The 24,925-nt window shown below is 59.3% G+C and overlaps 1 protein-coding gene across 3 annotated transcripts in view; it reads left to right on the forward strand.

The window, feature by feature from the left end:
- The window catches only part of ALPL (alkaline phosphatase, biomineralization associated), a 57,873-nt gene extending 40,676 nt beyond the window's left edge, over nt 1-17,197 (forward strand). For all 3 annotated transcript variants that reach the window (XM_012768705.3, XM_012768704.3, XM_012768707.3), the window contains exons 3-12: nt 2,223-2,342; nt 2,685-2,800; nt 5,493-5,667; nt 6,403-6,578; nt 9,883-10,026; nt 11,899-11,968; nt 12,763-12,897; nt 14,767-14,958; nt 15,410-15,529; nt 16,199-17,197. In XM_012768705.3, the coding sequence (XP_012624159.1) occupies nt 2,223-2,342; nt 2,685-2,800; nt 5,493-5,667; nt 6,403-6,578; nt 9,883-10,026; nt 11,899-11,968; nt 12,763-12,897; nt 14,767-14,958; nt 15,410-15,529; nt 16,199-16,464 (1,514 nt within the window). In that variant the 3' untranslated portion in view covers nt 16,465-17,197. The remainder of the gene's footprint in view (nt 1-2,222; nt 2,343-2,684; nt 2,801-5,492; nt 5,668-6,402; nt 6,579-9,882; nt 10,027-11,898; nt 11,969-12,762; nt 12,898-14,766; nt 14,959-15,409; nt 15,530-16,198) is intronic.
- The last annotated feature ends 7,728 nt before the right edge of the window (nt 17,198-24,925 follow it).

Genomic DNA, 24,925 nt, shown 5'->3' on the forward strand with positions numbered 1-24,925 from the left:
GGTATTCAGGAGCCATCATTGCTTAAACCAGTCCTCTAGTGAGGAAGTCAGTTTGGAGACAGGCCCTGGGTGGCTCTAGTGAAAAAGACAAGGACGCTGCCCTCGCCGGACCCCCAGTCTAGCAGGGAGCAAGGGCCTGGGGAGACTGGTGGCAGAGCCGTGCTGGGAAAGGTTACAGGTACAAGCAGAGAGCTGGAAGGCTGCCAGGGTGGGGGCGGAGCAGGGGGTCAGGATGGGCAGAAGTTCTCCACCACCCAAATGGCCAAAGAGGCTCCCTGGCCACAGGCACTGCGGTGTGCTTTGAGGGAGGTGGGAAGGAGACTGGAACCAGCCTGGGCCCGTGGAACCTCTGAGTAAAGCCCTCTGCCCAGGCCACCTGCCCAGGCTTTATCTGCTGTCATGCTCTAACTGCCTGTGGGCAGCCGATGGTCTCCCGTTTCCCTGGGGCAGAAACCGGTGCAAGGAACTTCCCTCAAGGCAGCGGGCTGGACAGCAGGGCCGGGGGGGGGGGGGGGGGGGGGGGGGGCGGGGGCTCCAGGTTCCCAGCTGGGGGTGCTGCCTGTGAGTTCTGAAAGCAGTGCCCTCAGCAGACGCTTCCGGAAGTGACAGGTGGAGCTGGGGCTGCCGGGGTGACAACAGCGGGCTGAGTGTTTGGAGTGGGGGTGATGGCGGGGGTAGGGCAATGGGCTGTGCCCCCCCCCAGGCTAGAGGTGGAGCACAGCCTCCTGCTGCTCCTCCCATCCTCTCAGAGGCAGGGGCACAGCGCTGGGGGCATGCGGGTTTCCTGAGCTCGCCCTGCAGCTCTACTCCTGGTTCCTAACGTGGTGCAGTGGTCCCTGCCACTAAGGCTGCCGGGAGTGTTACAGGAGATGCCGTGTGTGGGGAGCGCTTGGCACGCTGCCCAGAACCGTGCGTGTGTAAGAAAGGAGACCCGTTCTCATCTCCCACGGCTGTCCTGAGAGCCAAGCGTGGGTCTGAGCTGGGTCAGACGATGAGGATGTGTCCCCAGCCCATGAACATGCCACATGGCCGTGGACCCCTGATCTCAGTCTTCCCTTCAGTGCAGGGGGAGGCCATTGAGAGAGGAACTCCCTGAGCAGCCCCTGTCTTTAGGCTTCTGTGTTCCCAAGAAGGAGTGATAGGGGACCCAAGCACAGGCAGAAGCCCCGCTGGCAGGGGGAAGGATGGGACGCTGGCCCCCATGGTCAGGATCCTGGGCCTCTGCCTGGAAGAAAAATGGATCCCAGCCCTGGAGATAGGACCGTGGGTAGGCAGGGGCGACTATTGACCCTCTCCTGTGGGTCAGGTGTGTCAACTGCCCTATCCAATCTAGCCCTTATATAGCAACCCTGAGAAGATGGTACAGACAACCCCATTTGACAGGGGAGGAGACTGAGGCCCAGGGAAGCACATGCCTAGAGTCACCAGCTGGCACTTGGCACAGCTGGGGTTTGAATTGAGATCGATCTGACGCTAAAACTATGGACTGATTGCTGGACACGAGAGAGAAGTGTTTCTATTTCTCATTTTGTCTCAGAACCTTATGGCGCTGCGCTGTCCAAATGGGTTTTCATCAGCGAATGAGTCAAAAGTGATGGATGAAGGATTAGAGACCGAGAGTGTCCTCCTTGGTGATTGATCCTAACAGGGATGAGATTTGTGGCTACTTTAAATTTGATACATTAAACAAAAGGCAAGTTTTGCTTTCCAGCAAAGCTATTAACTCTGCCACCAAGTCAGATTCCTGCTGAGCCCACTGTAATGAATAAGCCAAGCAGAGTTGATAATTGATAGCTGGCTACATGTGGGACTCCCGCCGCTGGAGGCAGCTTGTTCTGTTGAGCAGGTTAAACATTACCCTCCTTGCGCCAGCACAGTTCCCTTTGCTGCCCCAGCAGATTGTCTCTCGACTGGGTGGAAGGAAAGGGCGTGCGTTTTGGAGGGAAGCCCAGCTCTGCCTGTGTCTAGCAGCACTGTGTGGTCTTGGGTGGGTCCCTTGTTGTCACTGAGCCTTGGTTGCTTCATTCTGATAACTGGGAGAAGACTCTGGCTTGTGGGGAGGATTTGACTGCCACAAGTTTATAAACCACAAAGTGTGTTGTTCGAGGTGGGCAGCTGCTGCTCCCTCCTCCAAGTTCAAGCATTCTGGCCTTCGAGATGCAGGGCTGGGGATGGGACGCCACCCTCCCCTCCTGCCAAAGACTCTGCCCCTGTCTGCACAGAGAAAGAGAAAGACCCCAAGTACTGGCGAGACCAAGCTCAGCAGACCCTGAAACATGCCCTGGGGCTTCAGAAGCTCAACACCAACGTGGCCAAGAATGTCATCATGTTCTTGGGAGATGGTAAGGCCTGGGGCCCAAGGGGGGCTGAGCAGGGCACCGAGGTAGCAGGGAACCCAGGGTGCCAGGCTGAAGGGGCTGTGCTGATGAGGCTGGGGCTCTAGGGGAGGGTGTTAAAGAAGATGGGGGGGCAGGCTGTGGACCCTAGAGGTCTGCTCTGCCAGGTGTCCCTTAAGGGTCTGGGGAGGGACCCTTAAGGGGCTACCTGTCACACTTTGAGAACCACACCCTGGTGCCACTGCCCCAGCCTGCCTTGGCACCAAACCAGAGAGCTCTGGGTACCCGAGAAGGCTGACTGGAGAGGTAGGCAGCCCCAGAGACTGAGGTCCCCACTCCCCGTTGCAGGGATGGGCGTCTCCACGGTGACAGCCGCCCGCATCCTCAAGGGCCAGCTCCACCACAACACTGGGGAGGAGACCAAGCTGGAGATGGACAAGTTCCCCTTCGTGGCCCTCTCCAAGGTGAGCCCCAGCCCCAAGCCCGCCTGGCCCAAGCTCCCCGCCTCTCGACTTGGCAGATGGAGCAAGGGGCAGGGCATCAGTCCCGCCAGACCCTCCCATAAGCCCTGTGCTGGCCCTGGCACGGCTGCCAGACCTCCTGGTCCCCGAGGCCCCACTGTGAAACCAGGAGGGCAACAGCTACCCCCCACCAAGACTAATTTTGAGGCCTTTAACTCATTGATTTAAAAATCTTTTTACTGAAGTGTAGCATACATAGAAAAAAGTGCACAAGTGTGTACGGCTTGAATTCTCACAAACTGTATCAGGTCTAGCAACTGGACGTGACAGCAGCCAGAAGTCCCCTTGAGTCCCCCTCCAGTCCCTGGATCCATCCCCACTGAGAGTAGCTACCATCCTGACTTTTATTTTATTTTATTTTATTTTATTTTATTTTATTTTATTTTATTTTTTCATCCTGACTTTTAACACCATAGATTAGCTGCACCTGATTTTGTATTTCATATAAACAGAATCATGCAACGCACAGCCGTCCCTCGGTATCTGTGGGGGACCGAATCCAGGACCTGCCGAGAACAGATACCAAAATCCATGGATGCTCAAGACCCTGATATAAAGTGGTGCATTTGCATATAACCTGTGCACATCCTCCCGTGAACTTTAAATCATCTCTAGCTTACTTACAAGACCTCATACAGTGTAAATACTATGTGAACAGCTGTTAAACTCTATTTTTTAAGGAATAATAACATGAAAATGAATCTGTACATGTTCAGTACAGATGCAAGTTTTCCCCCAACTATTTTCTTTTTTCTTTTCTTTTATTTTTGAGACAGAGTCTCACTTTGTTGCCCAGGCTAGAGTGAGTGCCGTGGCGTCAGCCTAGCTCACAGCAACCTCAATCTCCTGGGCTCAAGCGATCCTCCTGCCTCAGCCTCCTGAGTAGCTGGGACTACAGGCATGCACCACCATGCCCGGCTAATTTTTTTCTATATATATTAGTTGGCCATAGCTGGGACTACAGGCATGCACCACCATGCCCGGCTAATTTTTTCTATATATATTAGTTGGCCAATTAATTTCTTTCTATTTATAGTAGAGACGGGGTCTCGGTCTTGCTCAGGTTGGTTTCGAACTCCTGAACTCAAAACAATCCGCCTGCCTCGGCCTCCCAGAGAGCTAGGATTACAGGTGTGAGCCACCGCACCCGGCCTATTTTATTTTTTAGAGATAGGGTCTGTCTCTATCACCTGGGCTAGAGTGTTGTGGTGTCAGCCTAGCTCACAGCAACCTCAAACTGCTGGGCTCAAGTGATCCTCCTGACTCAACCTCCTAATTAGCTGGGACTACAGGCACGTGCACCATGCGCGGCTAATTTTTCTTTCTTTTGTTTTTTTTTGTAGAGACGGGGGTCTTGCCATGCTTAGGCTGGTTTTGAACTCCTGGCTTCAAGTGATCCTCTGGCTTCGGCCTCTCAAAGTGCTGGGATGACAGGCATGAGCCACCGCACTCAGCCTTTCCCTAATATTTTCAGTCTTTGGTTAGTTGAATCCGTGGGCGCAGATATGGAGCCCATGGAGGGCCAACTATATACTCTTTCATATGCAGTTCTTTATTCTCTTCCAAGGCGATTCATGAACTTAATTAGGTTATCACACCTCAGGGATGTTTTGGTTTTGGTTCCAGATCACTGCAAAGAGCAGATATTGCAATGAAGTGAGTCACACAAATGTTTTGGTTTCCCAGTGCATATATACAAGTTGTGTTTATACTATATTGTAGTCTCTTAAGTGTGCAATAGCATTGTGTCTAAGAAATGTATATACCTTAATCAGAACATACTCCATTGCTAAAAAATGCTAAAGAAGTGAGCACATGCTATTGGAAAAAATGGCACTGATAGGCTTGCTCAACACAGGGTTGTCAGAAACCTTCAATTTGTAAAAAACACAGTATCTGCGAAGTGCAGTAAAGCAAAGTGTGATAAAAGGAGGTGTGCCTGCACCGACGTGAGCTGTTCAACGCAGTGCACACTAGTGGTAGCTGGTGGTGGCGGTGTGTAATGACATCCAGACACTCCGGGTCAGGCCCTTGCTCACTTGTGGGGGAATAGCAGAGACTGCTGTGCTTTCTGTGCCTTGGAGGTGCTCTTAGGCTGCTGGGGAAGGGAGACAGGAAAATAGTTTCAGGGTCTCTACTCGAGGTTTGAATGGACAAGTAGCCATAGGAGAGGAGAGGAGTCAACAGGGCCTCTCAGTCCTGGCCTATTTCCCACGCTGCCTGCTGCCTCCCCTGCCCTCCCTGACCCCCAGCCCCACACTCCATCAAGAATTCCCCCCTCCCCCCACCATCTCCAGGACTCACTGCTCCCCCGCCCCTTGCTGGCTCCTGCAGCCCCAGACCCCAAGACAGGTCACCGCTGGCCCTGCCTGGCCCCCACTGCTCTGCCAGCCCCTTCTCCATATGTTGGAGAGCTGGGGTCCTGCCCCGCCCTGCCAGGGCACAGGGAATGGTGGCAGGAAGCAGGCAGCTAGGTGACCCTGTGGCTTGGCAGGGGGGTGTAGTGGGCTCAGCCCAGGCTGTAGGGGACCTCTCTGTGACCCTTGTGCCCCAGTCCCCGTGGTGTGAGTAGATGGGGTTGGCAGCAGCCTGGTCAGGGCCTGGCCGTCTCTTGACCCTCTTCCCCCACCTGCAGACGTACAACACCAACGCCCAGGTCCCTGACAGCGCGGGTACGGCCACCGCCTACCTGTGTGGAGTGAAGGCCAATGAGGGCACCGTGGGGGTGAGCGCGGCCACCGAGCGCACACGGTGCAACACCACCCAGGGGAATGAGGTCACCTCCATCCTGCGCTGGGCCAAGGACGCTGGTGAGTGGGGCTGTGGGGCAGAGCCCAGGCCTGGCTCTGGGGCCTGTCTGGGCCTCAGTTTTTCCAACTGTACAATGGGGAAAGGGTAGCAAAAGATTCCCCCCGGGGCTCCCAGCTCTGACCTGGGCATCCGTGAAATGTTCATGGGATCCCTCCCATGACACGGAGCCTGGTGGTCCAGGACTTGCTCAGTTGTAGGTTCTGATCCCTGTTTATTTCTCTGAGTCTCTTCATTTCACTATAAAATAGGCGTCAGAATGTAACCCCTCATAGGTTTTAGGAGAGGAGGGTAAAGACCTAGCCCAGCACCAACCATGTGGGGTTCAGGAAATGTCTCCTCCTTTTCCCTTCCTGAAATTGGGAGGCCTGGCCCACGCCTCCGGGAACTTTGGCATCAGGGGATAAGGCTGACAGACACAGGTGGCAGACATAGGTGGCAGGACCAACTCCACCTGCGATCCCTTTCGAGGGGCCCCTGGGGGGCTGAGTAGGGCCCTCGACGAAGGGGAGGACTCCGGCCCAGCTGCTCACCCCTGGGGTGGGGAGAGGTTGCAGGGGCGGAGTGTCCCCGCCAGGCTGTTTGGAAGCCACCCTCCTCCTGAGACAGATGGGGAGACTGAGGCCTGAGCTAGTAGCGGAACTGACAGGAGGCCAGTCTTGGGCTGGCGGGGGGCAAGAAGGCAGCTGGGACCCCCCATCTGCAGACGAGCCAACCCATCCTCTCCCGCACCCCAGGGAAATCTGTGGGCATCGTGACCACCACAAGAGTGAACCACGCCACGCCCAGTGCCGCCTACGCCCACTCGGCTGACCGGGACTGGTACTCGGACAATGAGATGCCCCCAGAGGCCCTGAGCCAGGGCTGCAAGGACATCGCCTACCAGCTCATGCACAACATCAGGGACATCGACGTGAGTGCCGGGTGTGGCCGGGGCGGGGCGTGTGTGTGAGGCCGGGCCGTGCTGGGCAGGAGGCCTCAGGCCCCAGCTGGCCCAGGACAAGCCACCGGGCCTGCTGCCTGCAGCAGTGGGATTGCAGTGGGGGCAGGCAGGCACTGGAGGGTTTCTCTGTGGCAGGGCTGCGGGGCAAACCCTCGTGTGGCCTCCCCCTAGAGCCAAGCACCCAGAGATTAATCCATAAACTGGAACCTGGCGCTGTGTCCCACCCCCACCCCCACCCCCTACAAGACAAGCGGGGAGCCCAGTGGCCGTCTGGGGGAGGACCCGGCCTGCACGCTCACACGTGCGTGGACAGACAGGCATGCACTAGCGGTGCGACCTTGGTCGGTTCCGGAACCCCTCTGAGCCTTCCCTTCCCCCGCCCTTTGTGAGCTGTGCCTGCCGCACTCGGCCGGTGTAATGACATAAGACAGTCCCTGCGGAGCCGTACAGGGCCTGCACCTAGTGCGTGCTTGGAAAGCGGTGGCAGCCTTTGTGTGTAGCCATGTCCTCGCCCCGAAACAGGCGTCACCATGCGGAGCAGGCAGACGTCGTCCTGATGCTCGCACAGACCCTACTGTCTGTTCTTTTTTTTTTTGAGACAGAGTCTCACTCTGTTGCCCAGGCTAGAGTGAGTGCCATAGCGTCAGCCTAGCTCACAGCAACCTCAAACTCCTGGGCTCAAGCAGTCCTGCTGCCTCAGCCTCCCAAGTAGCTGGGACTACAGGCATGCGCCACTATGTCCGGCTCATTTTTTCTATATATATTAGTTGGCCAATTAATTTCTTTCTATTTATAGTAGAGACGGGGTCTCGCTCTTGCTCAGGCTAGTTTTGAACTCCTGACGTCGAGCAATCCGCCCGCCTCGGCCTCCCAGAGAGCTAGGATTACAGGCGTGAGCCACCGCGCCCGGCCTACTGTCTGTTCTTGAGTGAGCGCCTCTGGCTTGCTCCTTTTCAGGCTTTGATTCCCCATGGGGGACTGGACAGCTGGTCTGGGGGACCTCAGCCCCTCGAGTCTGGAATGGGGCTTCGGGGGGCTCAAACATCCCTAGGCCACAGCTGCCCCATCACTGGACAAACTCACCTGCCCTCTGCCCTCCAATTCCCGGGTGCCGCCTGGCCCCTCTCCCAACCCTCACCTGCCCTTCTCAGGGCTGGGCCAGGTGCCCTCCCAGGACGCAGTCCTGTCAAGCCCTCTAGGCGGACAGACATCTGAGACAATGAACGCCCCTCTTGGCTTCGCCTCCCCCCACTACCCGGCCTGGAGCGAGTCCCTTCCCCTCCCTGAGCCTCAGTTTCCCCACCTGTCCTGCAAGGACAGAGAACCACACCTGCCTCCTCCTGGGGCCACTGGAGGCCACGATGAGGTCATGGTCGTGAGAACATTTGTTGTGCGAGCGCAGTGTGTAATTACCGGCTGCTCTTTAGAGGGCTTTGGCAGGAGCGGCCTGGGATGGGGGACAGGAGCTTAAGGGAGAAGGGAGGGGAGGGAAGACGTGTCAGGAGGGGGTGGGAGGTGAGGAGGGGGGTCCACGGGGCCCTGGGTGGGGCTGGGACCACAAGCCAGGGAGTGAGTGCAAAGGGAGGACCTGTGTGGGGTCCTTGCTTTCCCAGCCGCTCTGTCCCTCCACCACCACCCCGAAGCCCCCCAGTCCCCAGGCTGCACATGAAACAAAAATCCCGGTGTCCGCCCTGAAAATAAATATCTGTTGCTTTAAAAGAAAGAAAGAAAGAAAGACACAAACCCAAACCCCAAAGCCAAACAGCAAGTCTGTTATTTGGGGAGTTTAATGAGCCCGTGTGAAGTCCCCGCTGGGGCTGGAAACGATGAGGCTCCAGGCAAGAAGATTGGGGGCTTCGTTTTCCACTCTGCAGATGCCAAGGGGTCAGGTTCTGTGGGAACTGGGTGGGGGGGAAGGGACCCGTGACCTGGGGTCCCCTCTCCTGCCCCGCCCCCAGAGCTCCTGGCTGCAGCGGGGGTTGAGGACCTGGCCTCTCAGGAAAGGTTTTTCCCTGCTTCTGGCTACAGGAATCCCTTCCCCTGGCAGCCGCGCCCGGTGCTGGGATGGCACTGGATGACTGCACTTCCTCCTGTGCCAGTCCTGTGGGTGGGCGCTAGTCCCATTTTATAGATGGGGAAATGGAGGTCGGAGAATTCAGGTGGCAGGCCGTTGTTGTAAGCGATAGTCAGGGTTCAAATCCAATTCCGACCACAAAGCCCCTGGCCTCTCCAGGACGTGGTGACGCAGGCTGGTCCTGGGTCCCTGCCCTACCCCTCCTGCCGTCCTGGACTCCTGGCCCCCTCTCGCCCCCACAGAACCTGCATTCTAGGTGGGAGACAGTGTGGAGGGCAGAGCGGGGGTCTGTGAGATGCCTGGGACGGCGGCTCCAGGGCAGCCTCGGCTGGGCTCTGCTCTCCCAAGGTGTCCGCCAGGGGCCGCGGCCTGGGCTGGCGCCCGCGGTGACAGCAGGACACTAGTGTGGTGGTCACCACGGGCGGCTGCTGTTATGCTCTTGGCCCCTGTTTTAAAAATAGTCAGGACTTCAAACATGGACTCCCAAGGAAAACAAACATCCCGCGTCCGTCTGCCCGCGCACCAGCCGCGTGGGTAAAATTAGCCTGGTGGTGACTGCACAGCCGTGAGGCCCGGCCCGCTGTTTCCCCGGGCTGCGGTGGCCTGGCCCCAGCTGGGCTGCCCTGAAGACCTCCCTGGCTGGGGCCTCCCCCTGCACGCTGTGGGAGAGGAGGCTCGGGGAGCCCCTGCCCTCGGCCCGCCGTCACAGCAGGGCCCTGGTGCCAGAGTGCGAGAGGCCCCTGGTTCGAATCCTGGCTCTGCCACTTACTGGCTGTGTGGACTTGGGGGAAAAACACACTTGTGTGCACATTTCTTTATTTGGAAAACAGGTGACACGGGGTTCCTTGCAGCCTGGGCATGAAGTTGAGTAAGATATGTGTTTAAGTGCTTGGTGCCTGACACACAGTGAGTGCTCTGTGGTGTCCTTGTTCGTATGAGAGTGGGAGTTTTGTGTCCGGCAGCTGAACCAGATAAGGTGGATAAGTTATCGCAGATCTGAGATTTCACCCGGACGCCCCAAACCACAGTCCTGACAGACTCGTGACATGGCTCTGCCCACGCTGGGAGAGTGAGACGCAGAGAGAACCGAACCCTGGACTCATCACGCCAGGGAAGTGTCCACACCATCCCCAGGCCAGGGGATGTGTCCGGGCCAGGACATCCTGAACCCTGCAGCGCTGATGGCTCCTGTCCCTTTAGGTGATCATGGGAGGTGGCCGGAAGTACATGTACCCCAAGAACAGAACGGACGTGGAGTACGAGATGGACGAGAAGGCCCGGGGCACGAGGCTGGACGGCCTGAACCTCATCGACATCTGGAAGAGCTTCAAACCGAAACACAAGGTAGCCCATTGAGGCTGCAGAGGTGCCCGCGGTGGGGCGGGCAGGGTGAGCCCTCCCGGCGTCTGCGGTCTCCTGCACAACGGGGGGTAACTGCTCCCTCCATGGGCTCAGAGGGTCTAAGAGGCGTATGGATGGCATGGGGTAGGTGATCAATCAAGTCCTTCCTGCAGAGGAGGGCCCCAGGCACAGGCAGGGCTGGGTGGGGGGAATTCGTCGCTCTGAGTCCTGCTGTGTGGCCCCGGCTGGGCATGTGGCACAATGGATGAATGACAGGCCAAGGAACCATGGAGGGCTGTGTGCACAGATGGAGGGTGCACAGATCTGTGTGCACAGATGCTGTGTGCCTCCAGGCACCCCAGAGGGGACAGGCCACAGCAAAGGGCCGAGAAGCCCTGAGCAGGTGGGAGGACGAGATGGACAGGGCAGCAGGGATGGCTGGGGGGAGGCACGGTGGGCCAGGGAGTGGGGGAGCCCTCTGCAGTGAGACCCTGGGGTGGGGCAGGGAATGGACTGGGCAAGCGGGGACTGGAGCTCTGGAAGGACCCCAAGTTCTGGCTCCCTAGAGCAGCCTCTGGCCCTTTAAATCTGTGTCCCCCCCCCTCCCGCCTGGCCTGGGGCAGCTGGGGTCTGGAAATGACTGTGGTCAGGGCTGAAGACAGTGGGAGCAGCCTGGCAGCCACTTTGATGTCACTGTGGGGTTGGGTTTCTGAGAGTTCCAGGACTGGCCCCCGGGCAGGCCTCGTGGGATGAGGCTGGGCCAAGATCGAGGTGGGGCAGGGGCCGGGAAGGGCCCCCACGGGCCGCCGGGGGGTGGGCCCTTTGCATTCCCTGCGCTGGGGCCCCTCCCGCCGAGCCAGACACCTCCCCTTACAGCCTCAGTTTCTCCACGTGGAACACGGGCCGGAGCTTGATCCTTCTCGCCCAGGCAGGGTGCTTGGCCAGGAGCTCGGTCTAGACCCCCAGGAGCGGGGAGGGGGCCCACACCATGGCCAGACAGAGTCACTGTGGGTCTTAAGGGTGCCTTAAGGGTGGGCTCCCTCAGATCACAACTTGGTAAGAGAATTAAAAAAAAAAGTTGGTTGCAGAGTCAGTTTCACCTTCACCACCTACCAGCTACGCCGCCTGTGGGCCTCGGTGTCCTCATCTGTGAAATGGGAACAGCAGCCCTCCCTAGCCCACAGGGCTGACGTGGGGATGAAATGAGAGGACACAGGAGCCATCTCTATGAAGCAAGGACTTGGGGGCCACAGCCCCACGTTTTTAACCACCCCAACCCAGCAGCCCCGGAGGTGTGAACACTGCTGATCCCAACACCCCTGCCCAGAGGAGGCAGGGGGTCTCCGGGGACACAGGCTAACTCCGGCAGTGCTGGACCCCCAGTGCAGGCCCCAGGGGGTGCCATCTCCAGGCTGAGCCCCGACAGCCTCTCTCTGTGGTCCTCATGCCCTGGGAAGCAGCCCTTCCTTTATCTCCCCTCCCAGAGGGGGTCCGCAGGCAGAGCTGCGGCTTTGCTTTGTCTTTGCCCGTGATCCCTCCCACCTGGAATATGCCTCCCTGACCCCAGGCTGATCAACTCCTACTTATCCTTCAAGGCCCCATTAGGATGTCACCTCTACCAGGAAGCCCTCCTTGATCCTGCCTCTGGGCTCATGGCCCTCCCCTCCTGGTGTCTCAGAATTCTCATCCCCCTGCATTGTACATTATAATGGCCTATGTATTTGTCATCTCCTGAGCTCAAGAATGGCCGGTCCTCGGGGAGGGATTGTTAAATGGCAGAGGAAACAATCAAATGTCCCAGACTCTGAGGCCAGCCGGGGTCAGTCCTGCCTCTCCCCAGCCCCGGCATGCGCTGATACAGGCCCTTCCTCCTAGCACTCCCACTTCGTCTGGAACCGCACTGAGCTCCTGAAACTCGACCTCTATGCCGTGGACTACCTCTTGGGTAAGTGGAGGGGTGGAGCGGAGGACGCGGGGCTAGGAGCCTGCTGGCCGGGGCTGCGTGAGTCCAGGCCCCTGGAGATAAGGCCGCAGCCTGTCCTCCTACTTAGGGGCGTTTGCGCTCAGGCTGTGGGGCCCGGGAGGGGCCGTCTCGGAGGCTGGCTCCTCCTGCTTCCGGAGCTCTTCGAGCGGCGCGTGGCAGAGTGAGCGCTCGTAGAAATATCGTGTGGCCGTGCACACACTCATGAAGGGCACGGTGCTCTGCAAGGACAACAGAGCCGGAAACACCAGCAAGGGACTCACGGGCGCCTTGTGCCACGACAGAGAATGGACCCCTGTCCTTATGCCCAAGTGAGAAAGCCAAGCCCCGTGAGCAGAAGGGACAGTGACCCCAAACCTTCCGCTGTTCCACTGCGTCCTCCAAACCCAACACGTGGATGCCACCCCGTCCAGTCCAGGCCACGGTGCTCTGTCCTGGGCCCTGCCGGCGAGAGGCAGACGCATGGATTCGAACCCCAGATCCGCCCCCGCCCCTCTGCAAATAGCAAGTCCCCGAACACCTGAGCCCCGTCTCCTTCGCCGCGCGGCGAGCATGGTGGTCCCTCGCCATGTCGGCGGCGAATGTGAAAGGAACCGCGGGCACAATTCCGGGCCCACGAGAGCCACCCAGAGAAGGACCCTCCCCCCGCTGCACTTTGCCCCTGAGCCCGTGTTCCCCGAGACACCCCAGGTTCCTTGGGGTCCTCCCGGCAGGGTCACAGGCTCTCAGCGTCCACACCCCCTCTGTGTCCTCCTCAGGCCTCTTCGAGCCGGGGGACATGCAGTACGAGCTGAACAGAAACAACGTGACCGACCCGTCGCTCTCCGAGATGGTGGGGGTGGCCATCCAAGTCCTGAGGAAGAACCCCAAAGGCTTCTTCCTGCTGGTGGAAGGTAGGGGCCAGGCCTGCTGAGAGGCAGCTTCCGGAAACACCGCCCTGGTGTCAGGGGCGGGGGTGGCCCAGCTCCCAAGAGAACCATGACCAGCTCAGAGCGAGGGGAGAAGTCCCTTTGGGAGGAGGGCTTGTGGACGGGTGGGCCATGCCGCAGAAGCTCCCGGCCCAGCAAGCTGGTCTCCCGTGGGCGTGGAGACGGCGTGTCAGGCTCGCCAGTCCAGGAAGGCTTCCTGAGGGAGGAGGCAGACTATTGTCTTTCTCAGAGACCTGGCTCTGGAGCAGCAGGCAGCCCCTCAGCTGCCCTCCTCCGAAAGACAGGTGTGCAGGCCCCGGCCTTCCCTTGCCACTTGCTGCCGCCCACAGGGTCCTCGGCGCTGTGGAGAGGCCAGGAGGCCGGCCTGAGTTCTCGTCCTGGTGCAGCCGTCCGCGGGCTGTGACCTCCACCTGTGTGTTTCTGGAAAATGAGGCCAAAAATAGTCCCCGCTCCTAGCAGGGCGATCAGCCGCCATTGTGTCCCGAGACATAAAGTACTTGGAACGGGACCCAGCACAGAACAAATCCTCGGTGTTCTTATTATGAGCATCATCACGACTACACAATAGCAAAGGCAGTAACAATAGGAAGTGTGAGGAAGTGAGAAAGATTCCAGAATCTTCCGAAGTTCTAGCAGTGGTTACCCTCTGGTTCCTCATGCTGCCTTGCTGAGATCTGCGTGTATACACACACGCACCACGCGTGTGCACGCAGGGACATACTTCACATGTGCTCTCACCACACACGCACGCACGCTCAGGCCCCTCCACCTTCCAGAGCCCGGTGGCCGCCAGCCCAGCCCGGCCGCCTTCTTGCCAAACCCCGGGGTTCCCACTCAAGCACGGCGGGCTCGGCCTGGCCCTGAGCAGGCCTCCGACGCCGAGGAACCAGCCAGGAACCAGTGGTGGCGAGCACGGGCTCCCCTGGGAGCGTCCTCTTTGTGAGCAGGGCCAGGACGGGCCGCCAGGCCAGCTGCTCCCAGAGCCACAACAAAGGGAGGTCCCGCCCTGCCAGCCGCCGAGGCCCGTGGGGAGGCTCAGGCTGGTGGGAAGAGAGGGGCGCCTGGCGCCCAGCTCAGGACCCTCAGAGCCGGGAGTGTCCACCCAGGCAGTGAGCGCCCTCCCGTTACAGAGGGGAGGCGGCCCCTGAGGTCACACGGCCCTCAGCCGCGAGGCCAAGCTTGCAGCCAGGCCCTGCGCCCGCCCAGAGGGAGGTGCCGTGGGATTCGGGCTCCAGCGGGCCTTTGCGGAAGCCTGTGTGGGCACCACCCGGGCACCAGGGACCTTCACCAGCCCTAGGAGTGAGGCGCTCCCGTGCTGGCGGCTTACAGGGGACGTGGAGATGGGGAAACAGGGGCTTCAGATGAATCACCTGAATTCACATCCTTTCCTCCCTCTCGGCCTCAGTTGCTCCATCTGTAAATGGGGCAGATCACACACCCTCTGCCCAGGACTGTTGTGCCTGGCAAGTCCCAGGGCTCAGGGGGCTCCCCACTCCCTACGTCCCTGAAGTCTTGAGCAGCCCCTTCAAGTGGCTCGAGAGACCGTGCCGGGAGCGGAGTGGCCTGGTGGCAAGAGCACAGGGTTTCCCGTCTGGGGGGTCTGCCTGGAAGTCCTGGCTTCGTGCTCCCCGTACACGTGCCTGTGGCCCCGGGACCCGCCCTCCTGGGCCTCCATAAGGTCGGACGGCTGCAGAAGATGCCCAGGACACGGGGTCTGGTGTGGAGTAGTGCCCGGCAGAGGTTACTGTCCTTCCCTCTCAAAGAAGGGCTAATCGGGCAGTGTCGTGGGGTTTGGGGTGCAGATCTTCTTCCCCTTTTCCCTGGTGTCCCAAGGAGGCAGGATTGACCATGGGCACCACGAGGGCAAAGCCAAGCAGGCGCTGCACGAGGCAGTGGAGATGGATCAGGCCATCGGACTGGCGGACAACATGACCTCTCTGCAAGACACACTGACTGTGGTCACTGCTGACCACTCCCACGTCTTCACCTTTGGCGGGTACACCCCCCGTGGCAACTCTATCTTTGGTAGGTGGGCCTCCATCGGGCCGGGCACTGGGCAGTCCAGGGTCTGCTCACCTGAGCGCAGGAGTGGGTGGGAGAACCGGCACGCCCAGCGCATGGCCGGGCCCCAGTGGTGGGGGAACACGGGAGGGGTGCTGTGGGTTGGGTGCATGGTTGGGTGGGCAGGCAGGCGGGTGGACGGGTGGCCACATGGCCGATGGGCAGAAGAGAAGGTGGGAGGTGGATGGGGGAGAGGATAGATTGACAGATGGACGGACGGGTGGATGGGAGGGACGAGGGCGCAGTGGAAAGGGGGTTGGCTGGCAGTGATAGCGTCTGGAAGGCGGTTCGTGGAGGTGGTGCAGGGCCCTGCGAAGAAGATGCTGGGGGTTGCCAAGCCAGTGAGCAGCCCGGTCTGGGGGAGAGGACTGCACTCCTGGTGCTCCAACACGACCCCGGACACCCCCCCATGCAGGTCTGGCCCCCATGCTGAGCGACACAGACAAGAAGCCCTTCACTGCCATCCTGTACGGCAACGGGCCTGGCTACAAGGTGGTGGGCGGAGAGCGAGAGAACGTCTCCATGGTGGACTACGGTGAGGCGCGGCGCTGGGAGCGGGCAGGAGGTGGTGGGCCTGGGAATAGAGCGTGAGCTTGTGGCCTCGCCCGGGGGTCTCGGCATATCCGAGACTTGAATCAGAACAACCTCAATTTGAATGGCCTTCTATAGTTTAGCAGCTCGGGGACCTTGGGCAGTAACGTCACCTTTCTCAGGTTCAATATTCTCCGTAAAAGGGTTCAGCCTTCCAAGGTCACCTGAAGGACTAAAGGGGTCTGTGCTCAGCATGGTGCCTGGCACGTATGTGCGCTTGACTTGTGAACACTGTCACTGATACTGGCTGTACGAGTGTATGAGACTTCGCAGTTCAAGTTCAATTCCATATTGTTGAACTTTCACTTGTTCTTGTTGCCCCCGGCGGTCCCTGGGGTCTAAAGGTGCAGCCAGTGGTAAGGGGTTCTCCCTCCCACCCCTGCCCTGCTAATGCCAACAGCCTGGCTGACGTTAGCTTTCCCTGCGGGGGTTGAGAATGCAGGCTTCCGTGTCAGAGTGGGCTCAGGTTCACATCCTGTGGCCTTGGGCAAGATGTGCTGGGCCTCGGTTTCCTCCTCTATAAAATGGGAACATTCAAGCCAGCCTGGAGGGGGACGGAGAAGCTGCCACCAAGCCTGGCAGGCTCTTAGCCGGCGTTTCCTCTGGCCCACAGCTCACAACAACTACCAGGCGCAGTCCGCTGTGCCCCTGCGCCACGAGACGCACGGCGGGGAGGACGTAGCTGTCTTCGCCAAGGGACCCATGGCGCACCTGCTGCACGGCGTGCACGAGCAGAACTACATCCCCCACGTGATGGCCTACGCAGCCTGCATCGGGGCCAACCTCAACCACTGCACCCAGGCCAGCTCGGCGGGCAGCCCTGCCCCAGGCGCCCTGCTGCTCCTGCTGGCCCTGCTCCCCCTGGGCAGCCTGTTCTGAGCGCCTGGCGCCCGGGCACTGCGCGCCCACGACAGATGCCAACATCCCACTCCTGGTGCTGCCCTCTGCCCGCAGCCCGCACCTCAGGGGGCAGAGGCAGGGAGGCGGAGGCCTGCGCAGCCTCCGCAGCTGCCAGAAAGGGGACCCAGGAAACCAAAGTCTGCTGCCCACCTCGCTCCTCTCTGGAATCCTCCACGGGGCCCAGACCAATTCCTGGCCTCTGGCCTTTGCTCCCTCCCCACTGCCCTTTGGCCAACAGGGTAAGTTTCTCTTGGGCAGGCAGAGAGCACAGACTGCAGAAATTCTCAAAGCATCTTATTTTTCTAGCAAACATACTTCTCCAGACCCAGAGGCCCTGCAGCCTCCATGGAACATTCCGGACCTGACCCTCCCACTCCAATCTCCTTCCCTCTGGAACCCACCAGGCCCTACCATGTTCCTGTCCCTGTCCTCAGGCCCACCCAGCCTTCCCAGCAGGGGAGACCAGTTCTCCTCGGGACGGGGGTTTGCTCACTCCACGGCTGCCCAGGGCTCCCAGGAAGCCACCCCAGGGTGGCCCGGGCTGGGAAGAGCAGCCTGGCAGGGCCGACACTCCCTGGCTCTGAACACACATGCCAGCTCCTCTCTGAAGCGACTCTCCTGTTTGGAACAGCAAAAAAATTTTCTCTTTTTGGTGGTGGTTAAAAGGAACACAAAACATTTAAATAAAACTTTCCAAATATTTCTGAGGACAGAGCTGAGTCTTTGTGGTCAGTGAGAAGAAGACTGAAATAAACTTATTTCTCTGGGAAGAACTGGCCTCAGGGCCGGGGTACAGGTGGGTTGGGCAGGGTGGTAGGGACCTTGGGGCGAATTCCTTGTGTCTCTGTGCCTCATTTTTCTTGCCCATGAAATGGGAGACAGCCCACTTCTGGCCGGCCATATTAAAGTAGTGCCTGTGTGCCCCCAAAGCCACAGCAAGGAGGACTTCAAGGGCCTGGTGGTGCCCCTGCTTCATGGCACCCACAAATAGCACTATATACCCTGTCTAGCCTGTCACATTCATTGAACGAAAACTGAGCCCATGCTGCGCACTGTATTCAGTCTTAATTTGATCGTGAGCAAGACAGACATGTTCCTTGCCCTCACAGAGTGTCAGCCCAGCTTAGCAATTGTGATCTTTCCATCCCTGATATTCACACAGCACTGGACTCAGAACTGCACTTGACACTGGGGGTATATGGAGGTTCCAGAGTTTGCTCCCCCTGCCTCATTGGAATGAGAATCTCTATAAAGATAATAATCCTACACTGGTCGTTCATGGTAAGCCAAGCTCTGTGCGTGATGCTTTACACGGATTCATTGCATTGATGCCTCAGCAGGAAGTAGGTCCCCATCACCCACATTTATAGATGAGGACACCAAGGGTGCAGGAGGTGATGTCATTGCCCAAGGCCCCCCAAGCTGCAAAGTTGAGATCTGAATCCAGGTCTCTCTATTCCAAAGCTTTTATGCTTTATGACATCCTGTGTTTATAGACATTTGCAACCTCCAGCCAGCCAGGTCCTGAGGCAGACGATACTAATGACTCATAATACACACCAGTTAAATATAAACTCAGAAAGATGAAAAACCGTATGTCAGTAGTGGACATCCTTGGGGACTGAAAAGGCAAACCGAGCAGGGTTCTCCCTGAGCTTCCTAGCAGTCCTGGCAAAAAGGGAAGCACACCCAAGCTGCTGCTGGGATAAAAATAAAACTGTGCACGTACATGCCAGCCAGGGCGCAGGGACACATATAGTACAATGTTTTCAGGATTTATTCTCATACCACCTTCACAATCTTTGCCATATCTCTGTACTATTATTTCCTAAACACTTCTGTAAATTCATGTCTAAGCTGTGGATTATTAAAAGTTCCCCGGCACCACCTGGGACCAACTTCAGTGTCTCAGGGGTGTGCAAACCACACTTGCATCTTAGGTTGGGTGTCTCCAGAGGCAGACCCTGGGACAAGAACATGAGCACAAGTAGTTTGGAAGAGGAGCCCAGGAAGCACGAGTCAGGGATGGAGAAAGCAAGCCCGGAGAAGGAGGGATGTGTTGTTAAGCAGGTTGCCATTGTGCGTGACTAGGGCTCCTTCCCACAAAGGACATCTGGGGGCAGCGTAGGAGATGCAGACGAGGGGCGGAGCTGGGGTAGTTGTTCTCCCACTCTCATCCCACAGTGGCTAAGGGCTGCTCCAGCGGAAATTAACACTGGCACTTCCCGACCTGCCCCTGGAAAGATTGAGGGGAAGCCCTGGGCAAGGTGCTGGAACATCAGGTGCTCAAAAGTCACACACCAATGGCATCTGTTAAACGTTGGGATACACTGATGGGGCCGGAAGCCATGGGCTGTGAGGCAGAGAGATGGGGTTCCACGTCTCTGCTGTCACCTTCTCAGTTCTATGCGCTTGGGCAAGGTATTCAATGTCTCTGACTCCAGGCTGTGGGTGATGTGTCCTTCTAGAACCTGACATGGATGTTGCCCAGGCACCTCCAGCTCTCGCGGCTTCCCCACACCTCCCTCACACGGGCAGGGGCCGGGGTCACTCGTCACCCTGTATTTTAACTGCTGTGGGATCTGAGCTCTAATTCGAGCCAGGGGTCCAGGCAGAGGTTCCGGCTCATCCACGTCCAGTCCCGGTGGCCACGGAACCAGACGCCAAAGATGACAGTCAGGACCCACAACACGAGGGTTCCCACTGCTCTCAGATGCTTTCTTGGGGGAAAGAACAAAGATGAGCTGACAAATCCTCTTCTATTCACCGAGACAACTCTGTCTTCCGTTAAAGATAAATCTAGAAGCCTCAATAACTCGACTCCAGAAGAATTAATTTCTATCTCAAATATCAGGTGGTGCCCCTGCCCTGGGGGCTGGGACCCAGGCTCTTTCCACCTTGTGGCTCTGCCACCCCCCTCTGCATTCTGGATGTCCTTTCTACCTGACTAGCACCTTGATGGGGGGAGCAAGGACACCTGCCTAGTAACCACGTCCTGGAAGTGACACACATCACTTCCACTCATAGTCCACTGGCGAGAACTGGTCCTATGATCCCACCTAGATGCAAAGGAGGCTGGGAAATGTAGTTCTTGATGGAGCACCACTCCCACCAACCCTCCAAGGCAGGGTCTCACCCTTGGTATGGCTGACATTTGGGGCCAGATAATTCTTCATTGTGGGGGCTGTCCTGTGCATTCCGGATCTCTGGCCTCCATTGACTAGATTTCTGGGGGGCAGAATCACTCCCCTGCATTGTCCGGGACCTCTGCTCTCTGGTTAGGAAGGGGCATGGGGAGGTGGTCAGCTTGGCTTATGCTCGGACACCCTCCAACGCACACACCCCTACACATGGCTGAGCACCCTCGCCGTGTTCTAAAACTTTGGGAAGCTTCCCATAAAATCAAGGTGTCTGGCTTATTTGAAAAATCGAGAGATCAGGTTAGTGGTGGATCCCACATTCCTAAAGGGCAAAGGTCAGTGGGAGCTGAGAGATGAGCCCAGGAGGGGGTGGTCCCGCCTGTGTGCCACAGTCCCCAGCATGCCCTGCATTCTGACATTAGCCCCTTCAGATGTAAGTCACCTGTCTGGTCATGGTGGAACTGAGCTGGTGGCCCCTGTCTTATTGAGTGCCACACCCTGCCCGGCCTGGGGGACAGACAGTGGACAAGCTCAAGGCTCTGTCTTCAAGCTCATATCTCATGACAGAGACCTCCAGAGGCCACTCCAGTGTGCGGGAAAGCCAGGAGCTGGAGGGGCCGGGAAGGGGCACAGGGCGTGGGCACAGAGGCACAGAGGGTTGTGACCAAGCTGAGAAGCGGGGCCTGTGCAAATGGAGACGGGAACAAGCCCCAGCGTGGCCCTGGAAGCCCAGCTCCTGCTCGCCAGGGAGTAAGCTGGCCCAACGGGCGGACGGACAGATCCTTAGCTCTGACGTTGAGAGTGGGAGCCTGCAGGATGCCTACTATGCGCCACATATCCTACTAAGTGTCCGAGACTTGGCAGTGAAGTTGTCACCCTGAGGGCACATTCTCTGCACACACCCCCATCTGCACACACCTGTGAGGTGACCCATATCATGCCCCATTTCACAGATGGGAAAGTTGAGGTTCAGTGGGGCATAACGACCTGTTCTAGGGCCCGGGGCTTGCAGGCAACAGCTGGAAGTTGAACCCATGGCTCTCAGGCCATGCCCTGCCCCTTGTCTCTGGGGAGCTAATCTCCCCAAGGAAAACACCCAGCCCCATCAGCCACAGAACCGGGGGCTCCCTGGGCCCCACAGAAGCCCAGAAGCTAGGGTGAGGGGTGGAGAGACAGCAGCCGCGTTTATAATTAGCCCTGGCTACACGGAGACCTCCCACCAGGATCTAGCCCCCGCGATCTGGGTGGTGGGGGTGGGATTAAGTTCTCACAGGAGGATTTGGGCTCCCAAGCTCCTGTGTGGCTTCCTCTGGGCCCCGCCGTGACTCTGCCCCGATCGTGGCGCCAGGCCATTTTCTGGCTCCTCAGCAGTCTGTGTGAGCCTTGGCCTGGGGACGGGTGGGCACACGTGCCCCGCCAGCTAAGCCAGTGGGGGGTGGGGGCAGGCCAGGCTGGGTCCCCCAGTGCCACCTCCCTCCTGCCCGTCGGGACCGAGGCTTAGAACCCTTGAGGCGGTGGGAACATAACTGCGGGCACAAGAGCGACATCTCTCTGGTGTCCCCCGAGTACAGGGCACCATGCCTGCGTGCCTCATTGCACACACGAACTCCTCTTCCTCCCAGCCACCCTCAGGGGGCAGGGACTGTCATTATCCCCATTTCGCAGATGAAGAAACAGAAGCAGGGAGAAATTTGGTCACTTCTCAGAAGTCGCATGACAATCAAGGGCTGGAGCCCCGAGCCAGGCGGTGTGGCTCCAGCGTGCAGGACTTTAATCACACCATTGTGCCCTCTGGCGTCAGGCGGGGCCAGACTTCAGACCCGGCTGTCCCCCTTGGTTGGCGGCGCCCCAAGTGAGTCGCTCCTCCTGGAGCCTGAGTGTCCTGCCCTGTGACATGCAGAAGAGGAGGGCTCGTGTTGTGGGTGGGTGGGTCACTCACCACCGACCCCTGGGCCTGGGTCGGGGCCTGGCTGGTCACTGCCACCCCCTTGGTGGTGTCTACTGCTGTCATCTGTGGACGCCTTGGTCTTGTGGCTCGCACGTGGTGGGGGGGGGCGGGCAGGGTGGGGAGGGCTCACGTCCCTGAGCGGGAAGGAGCGAAAAGGAGGAAGCAGGAAGGTGACGCTGCAAAAGTTTGGGGGTGGTCAGCAGCAGCTTGGGATCCTGTCCTTTTGGCCTGTAAATGGCGGGGTACCCATGCTGTGCCCTTGTCCTGGGGGGCTGCCCAGCTGCCTGCGGTCCCTGTAATCAGCCTTTAGCCCATTCAGGTCACCTGGTTGGGGAAACAACAGCAGCAATGGGGCTGAGCCCTGGGGGCAGCAAGCTGGGTGGGGGGAGGGTCTGGGGACAGGGTCTGGAGGGGTCTAAGATGTATTTACTCTCCCTCTTTGCCTCCCAGAGCCCTGGGGCCAGGCCTGAGCAGCTGCAGCCGGCACCCTGACGCCTCCCTTCGGGGTGAGTTTCGCTGCCAGAGGGGCCCCCTGTGTGCCCTGGGCCCTCCACTCTCAGGCCGTCTCCTGGGGCACAGGCTTCTGTCCACAGTCTCCCAGACGGAGCTCAGCTTGGAATGGGCTTCTACTGTCCAGGGCTGGAAGGCGGCTCAGAAAGGGTCCGCCACCAGGTTGAAGTCACACAGCAAACTGGGCAGAGGAGCCCAGCTTCCACCTCCAGCAAAGGGTTCTCATGGCCTGGCCCTAGGTCAGCTGTGCCTTGGGACCCCGGTGCCGGTGAGGAGGAGGGACTCACAGGTGCCCAGTTCCTGTCTCACTCTGTCCCGGACCCTGCCTCTTCCCACTCTCTAACAACACTGGTGCTGGCCCCATTTTACAGATAAGAAGACCAAGTTCCAGAGAGTGACTGGGGGCACTGCGATAGCTGTGTCAGGGAAGGCCTGTCTGTGGAGGTGACATTTGCACTGAGACCCACTTAGCAAGACAGTGGCCTTGCAAAGATCTGGAGGAAAGATTGTCCCAGGCAGGGAATAAGGCAAGTGCAAAGCCCCTGGGGCGGGAATGAGGGACAGAAGTAAGGTGACATGGCTGGAGCCCAGAGAATTCAGGTGGGTGGGGGCGGGGCGTGCAGGAAGCACATTCCCGGGTGCAGTAGGAGCTGCATTTTCCTCTGGCCGCAGAGGGGAAGCTGCTGGAGGGTTAGAAGCGGGGGAGAGACACGATGGGCTTGTGCTTTGGAAAGATGGCTCTGGCTGCTGGGCAGAGGCTGCCCCGGGAGTGCCAGGAGCAGATGCCAGAGTACGGTCTGGACGCCTTTCTGCTGTCCCGGTGGGAGGTGGTGGCAGCTTGGAGCGGCCATGTGTGGTGGCACTGGAAGGGGCTGGATCCCAGATGTGTTGGGAGTTGGTGCCAGCAGGGCTTGCCGGTGGGTCGCACGCAGGGAGTGGAGGAAACAGCGGAACCGGGCGGAGCACCTGGGTGGATGGAGGTGCTCTGTGGGTGTGGGGGGCCAGATTTGGGGAGAAAGTGGAGTTGTGTTTGGGTCCCGTGCAGGTGGAGGTGGCCGCTGGACTTCGGAGTGGAGATGCTGGGTGGGGACTCAGGAAGAAACAGCCTAGAGTTCCGGGGAGGAGTCCGGGCCGGAGACGAGGGTTGGGATGGGACAGAGAGAGCAAGAGACTTGCCCAAGGTCACACAGAGCCAGTGGCCAGGACCCGAATTGGGATCGGTTAGGCTCCAAAACCCACTGGCGCTCTGTCCACAGCAGCAAGCGTCCACCTCTGAGAGCTGGGCACAGAGAGGGCAGGGCTGGGGAGGAGAAGCTCTGAGAATGAATTTGGAACAACTGAGATCCTCCCGGCCTGGGCTGCCCACTCTCCAACCGCAGCCTGCCAGCTGAGGAGCCCTGTCCCCTGCCCACTGTACAGATGGAGAAACCGAGGCCCAGAGAGGGCAGGGCTAGGGTCTCGGTCTTCTGCCTGCCAATCACTGACTTTTCCACCAGCCTCTACGGTGGGCTCCTGTCTACGCCAACTCAATGGTTGGGTTGAAACCACCCAACTGTGACATTCCTGAAGGGGTGTGTCTCTCTTGAGGTCCTCAGATGGAACTAGGGCCTGGGGTCTTCCCTCCTGGGCATCCCCCAAGTGAGCCTGTGCCCAACGCCTGCCTCTGCCCCTTGTCCGACCCATCCTGGCCTTCAGGACCCGTCTCGGTCCCTGGCAGGGCAGCCTCGAGCCTGGCTCTGGTCATGGTTCCTGCCCTGTGGCCAGGACCAAGGCCCCCCTGGCCCCTGCCCAGACCACCCAGCGCCAGGGCCTGGCGGAGCCCGGCGGGGCTGGTGGGCAGTGCTCCCGGGCTGGCCAGCCGCGGTCTGGCTCCGCCTGAGGGGCTGTGGCCTGGGAACCGCTAGCTGTCTCTCCTTGGGGAAGCGGCTGGGATTTCCAGAACAAACAGGGAAACCACAGGCTCCCCCGCCCCGAGGAGGGGAGCTGCCTCTGGCCTCGCCCGAGGACACCCCACTCTGTAGGCTGGGCTCCCCACTTCTGGGCGGGCAGAATGGGGGACCAGTGATTAGGTCCCGGCAGCGCCTGCCTCCCAGAGCTGTGGAGAGGTGACACCGAGTCCCCGGATGGGAAGAGCCCAGCTCGCAGCAGGTCCTCAGGAGACACCAGCCCCGGCCCGGCCCGTCCTGGCTCAGGGGAGCCGAGCAGCCGCGGGGATTCCTGGCCTGGCAGGGCAGGCCGGGACAGCCTCACGGATTAAGAGCAGCTGGGGGATGGGGCGCATGTGACTCCACTAAACGCCGCAATTAGAGCCCAATTTAAAGAAACGCTGTGTTAGTTCTTCCCGGGCAGATGTGATTATAGGCTCAGAGCTAAACCGTTACTAACAGGATGACACAAGGGCATGGCAGGATGGCCAGCCGGCCCCTGGCGGCACAGCTGGGAAACCAAGGCCCCGCGCGGGAGGGGGCGCCAGGTCAGCTGCAGGTGAGGAGGGCGAGGCTCGCAGCTCCGTCCCTGTCGCTCACTCTCTCTCAGGGATTTAGTGCCGCATCCAGAAGCCAGAGGCACCTGAAGGAGCCAGGTCCCTTGGAGGGGAGGGCTTGGGGCCGAGGTGGCTGAAGCCCCTAGACTCAGGAAGTGGCCTCCGTGTGACACTGGCCGTGGAGCCGGCCAGCTGCTCCCTGCCCAGCCCGCAGGGGCCTTGAAGTGATAATCATTATAATAAGGACAGCAGCGGCCACAGCCCCTCTTACAAAGTGCCAGCTGTGGGCGGGCATCATCACAGTGGCCCTCCGGGGGAGCTGCTAGCACTGTCCCCACCCCGGGGAAGGGGAAACTGAGG

The sequence above is a fragment of the Microcebus murinus genome, chromosome 2, assembly GCF_040939455.1.
Source record: "Microcebus murinus isolate Inina chromosome 2, M.murinus_Inina_mat1.0, whole genome shotgun sequence".
In the NCBI taxonomy this organism is placed as follows: domain Eukaryota; kingdom Metazoa; phylum Chordata; class Mammalia; order Primates; family Cheirogaleidae; genus Microcebus; species Microcebus murinus.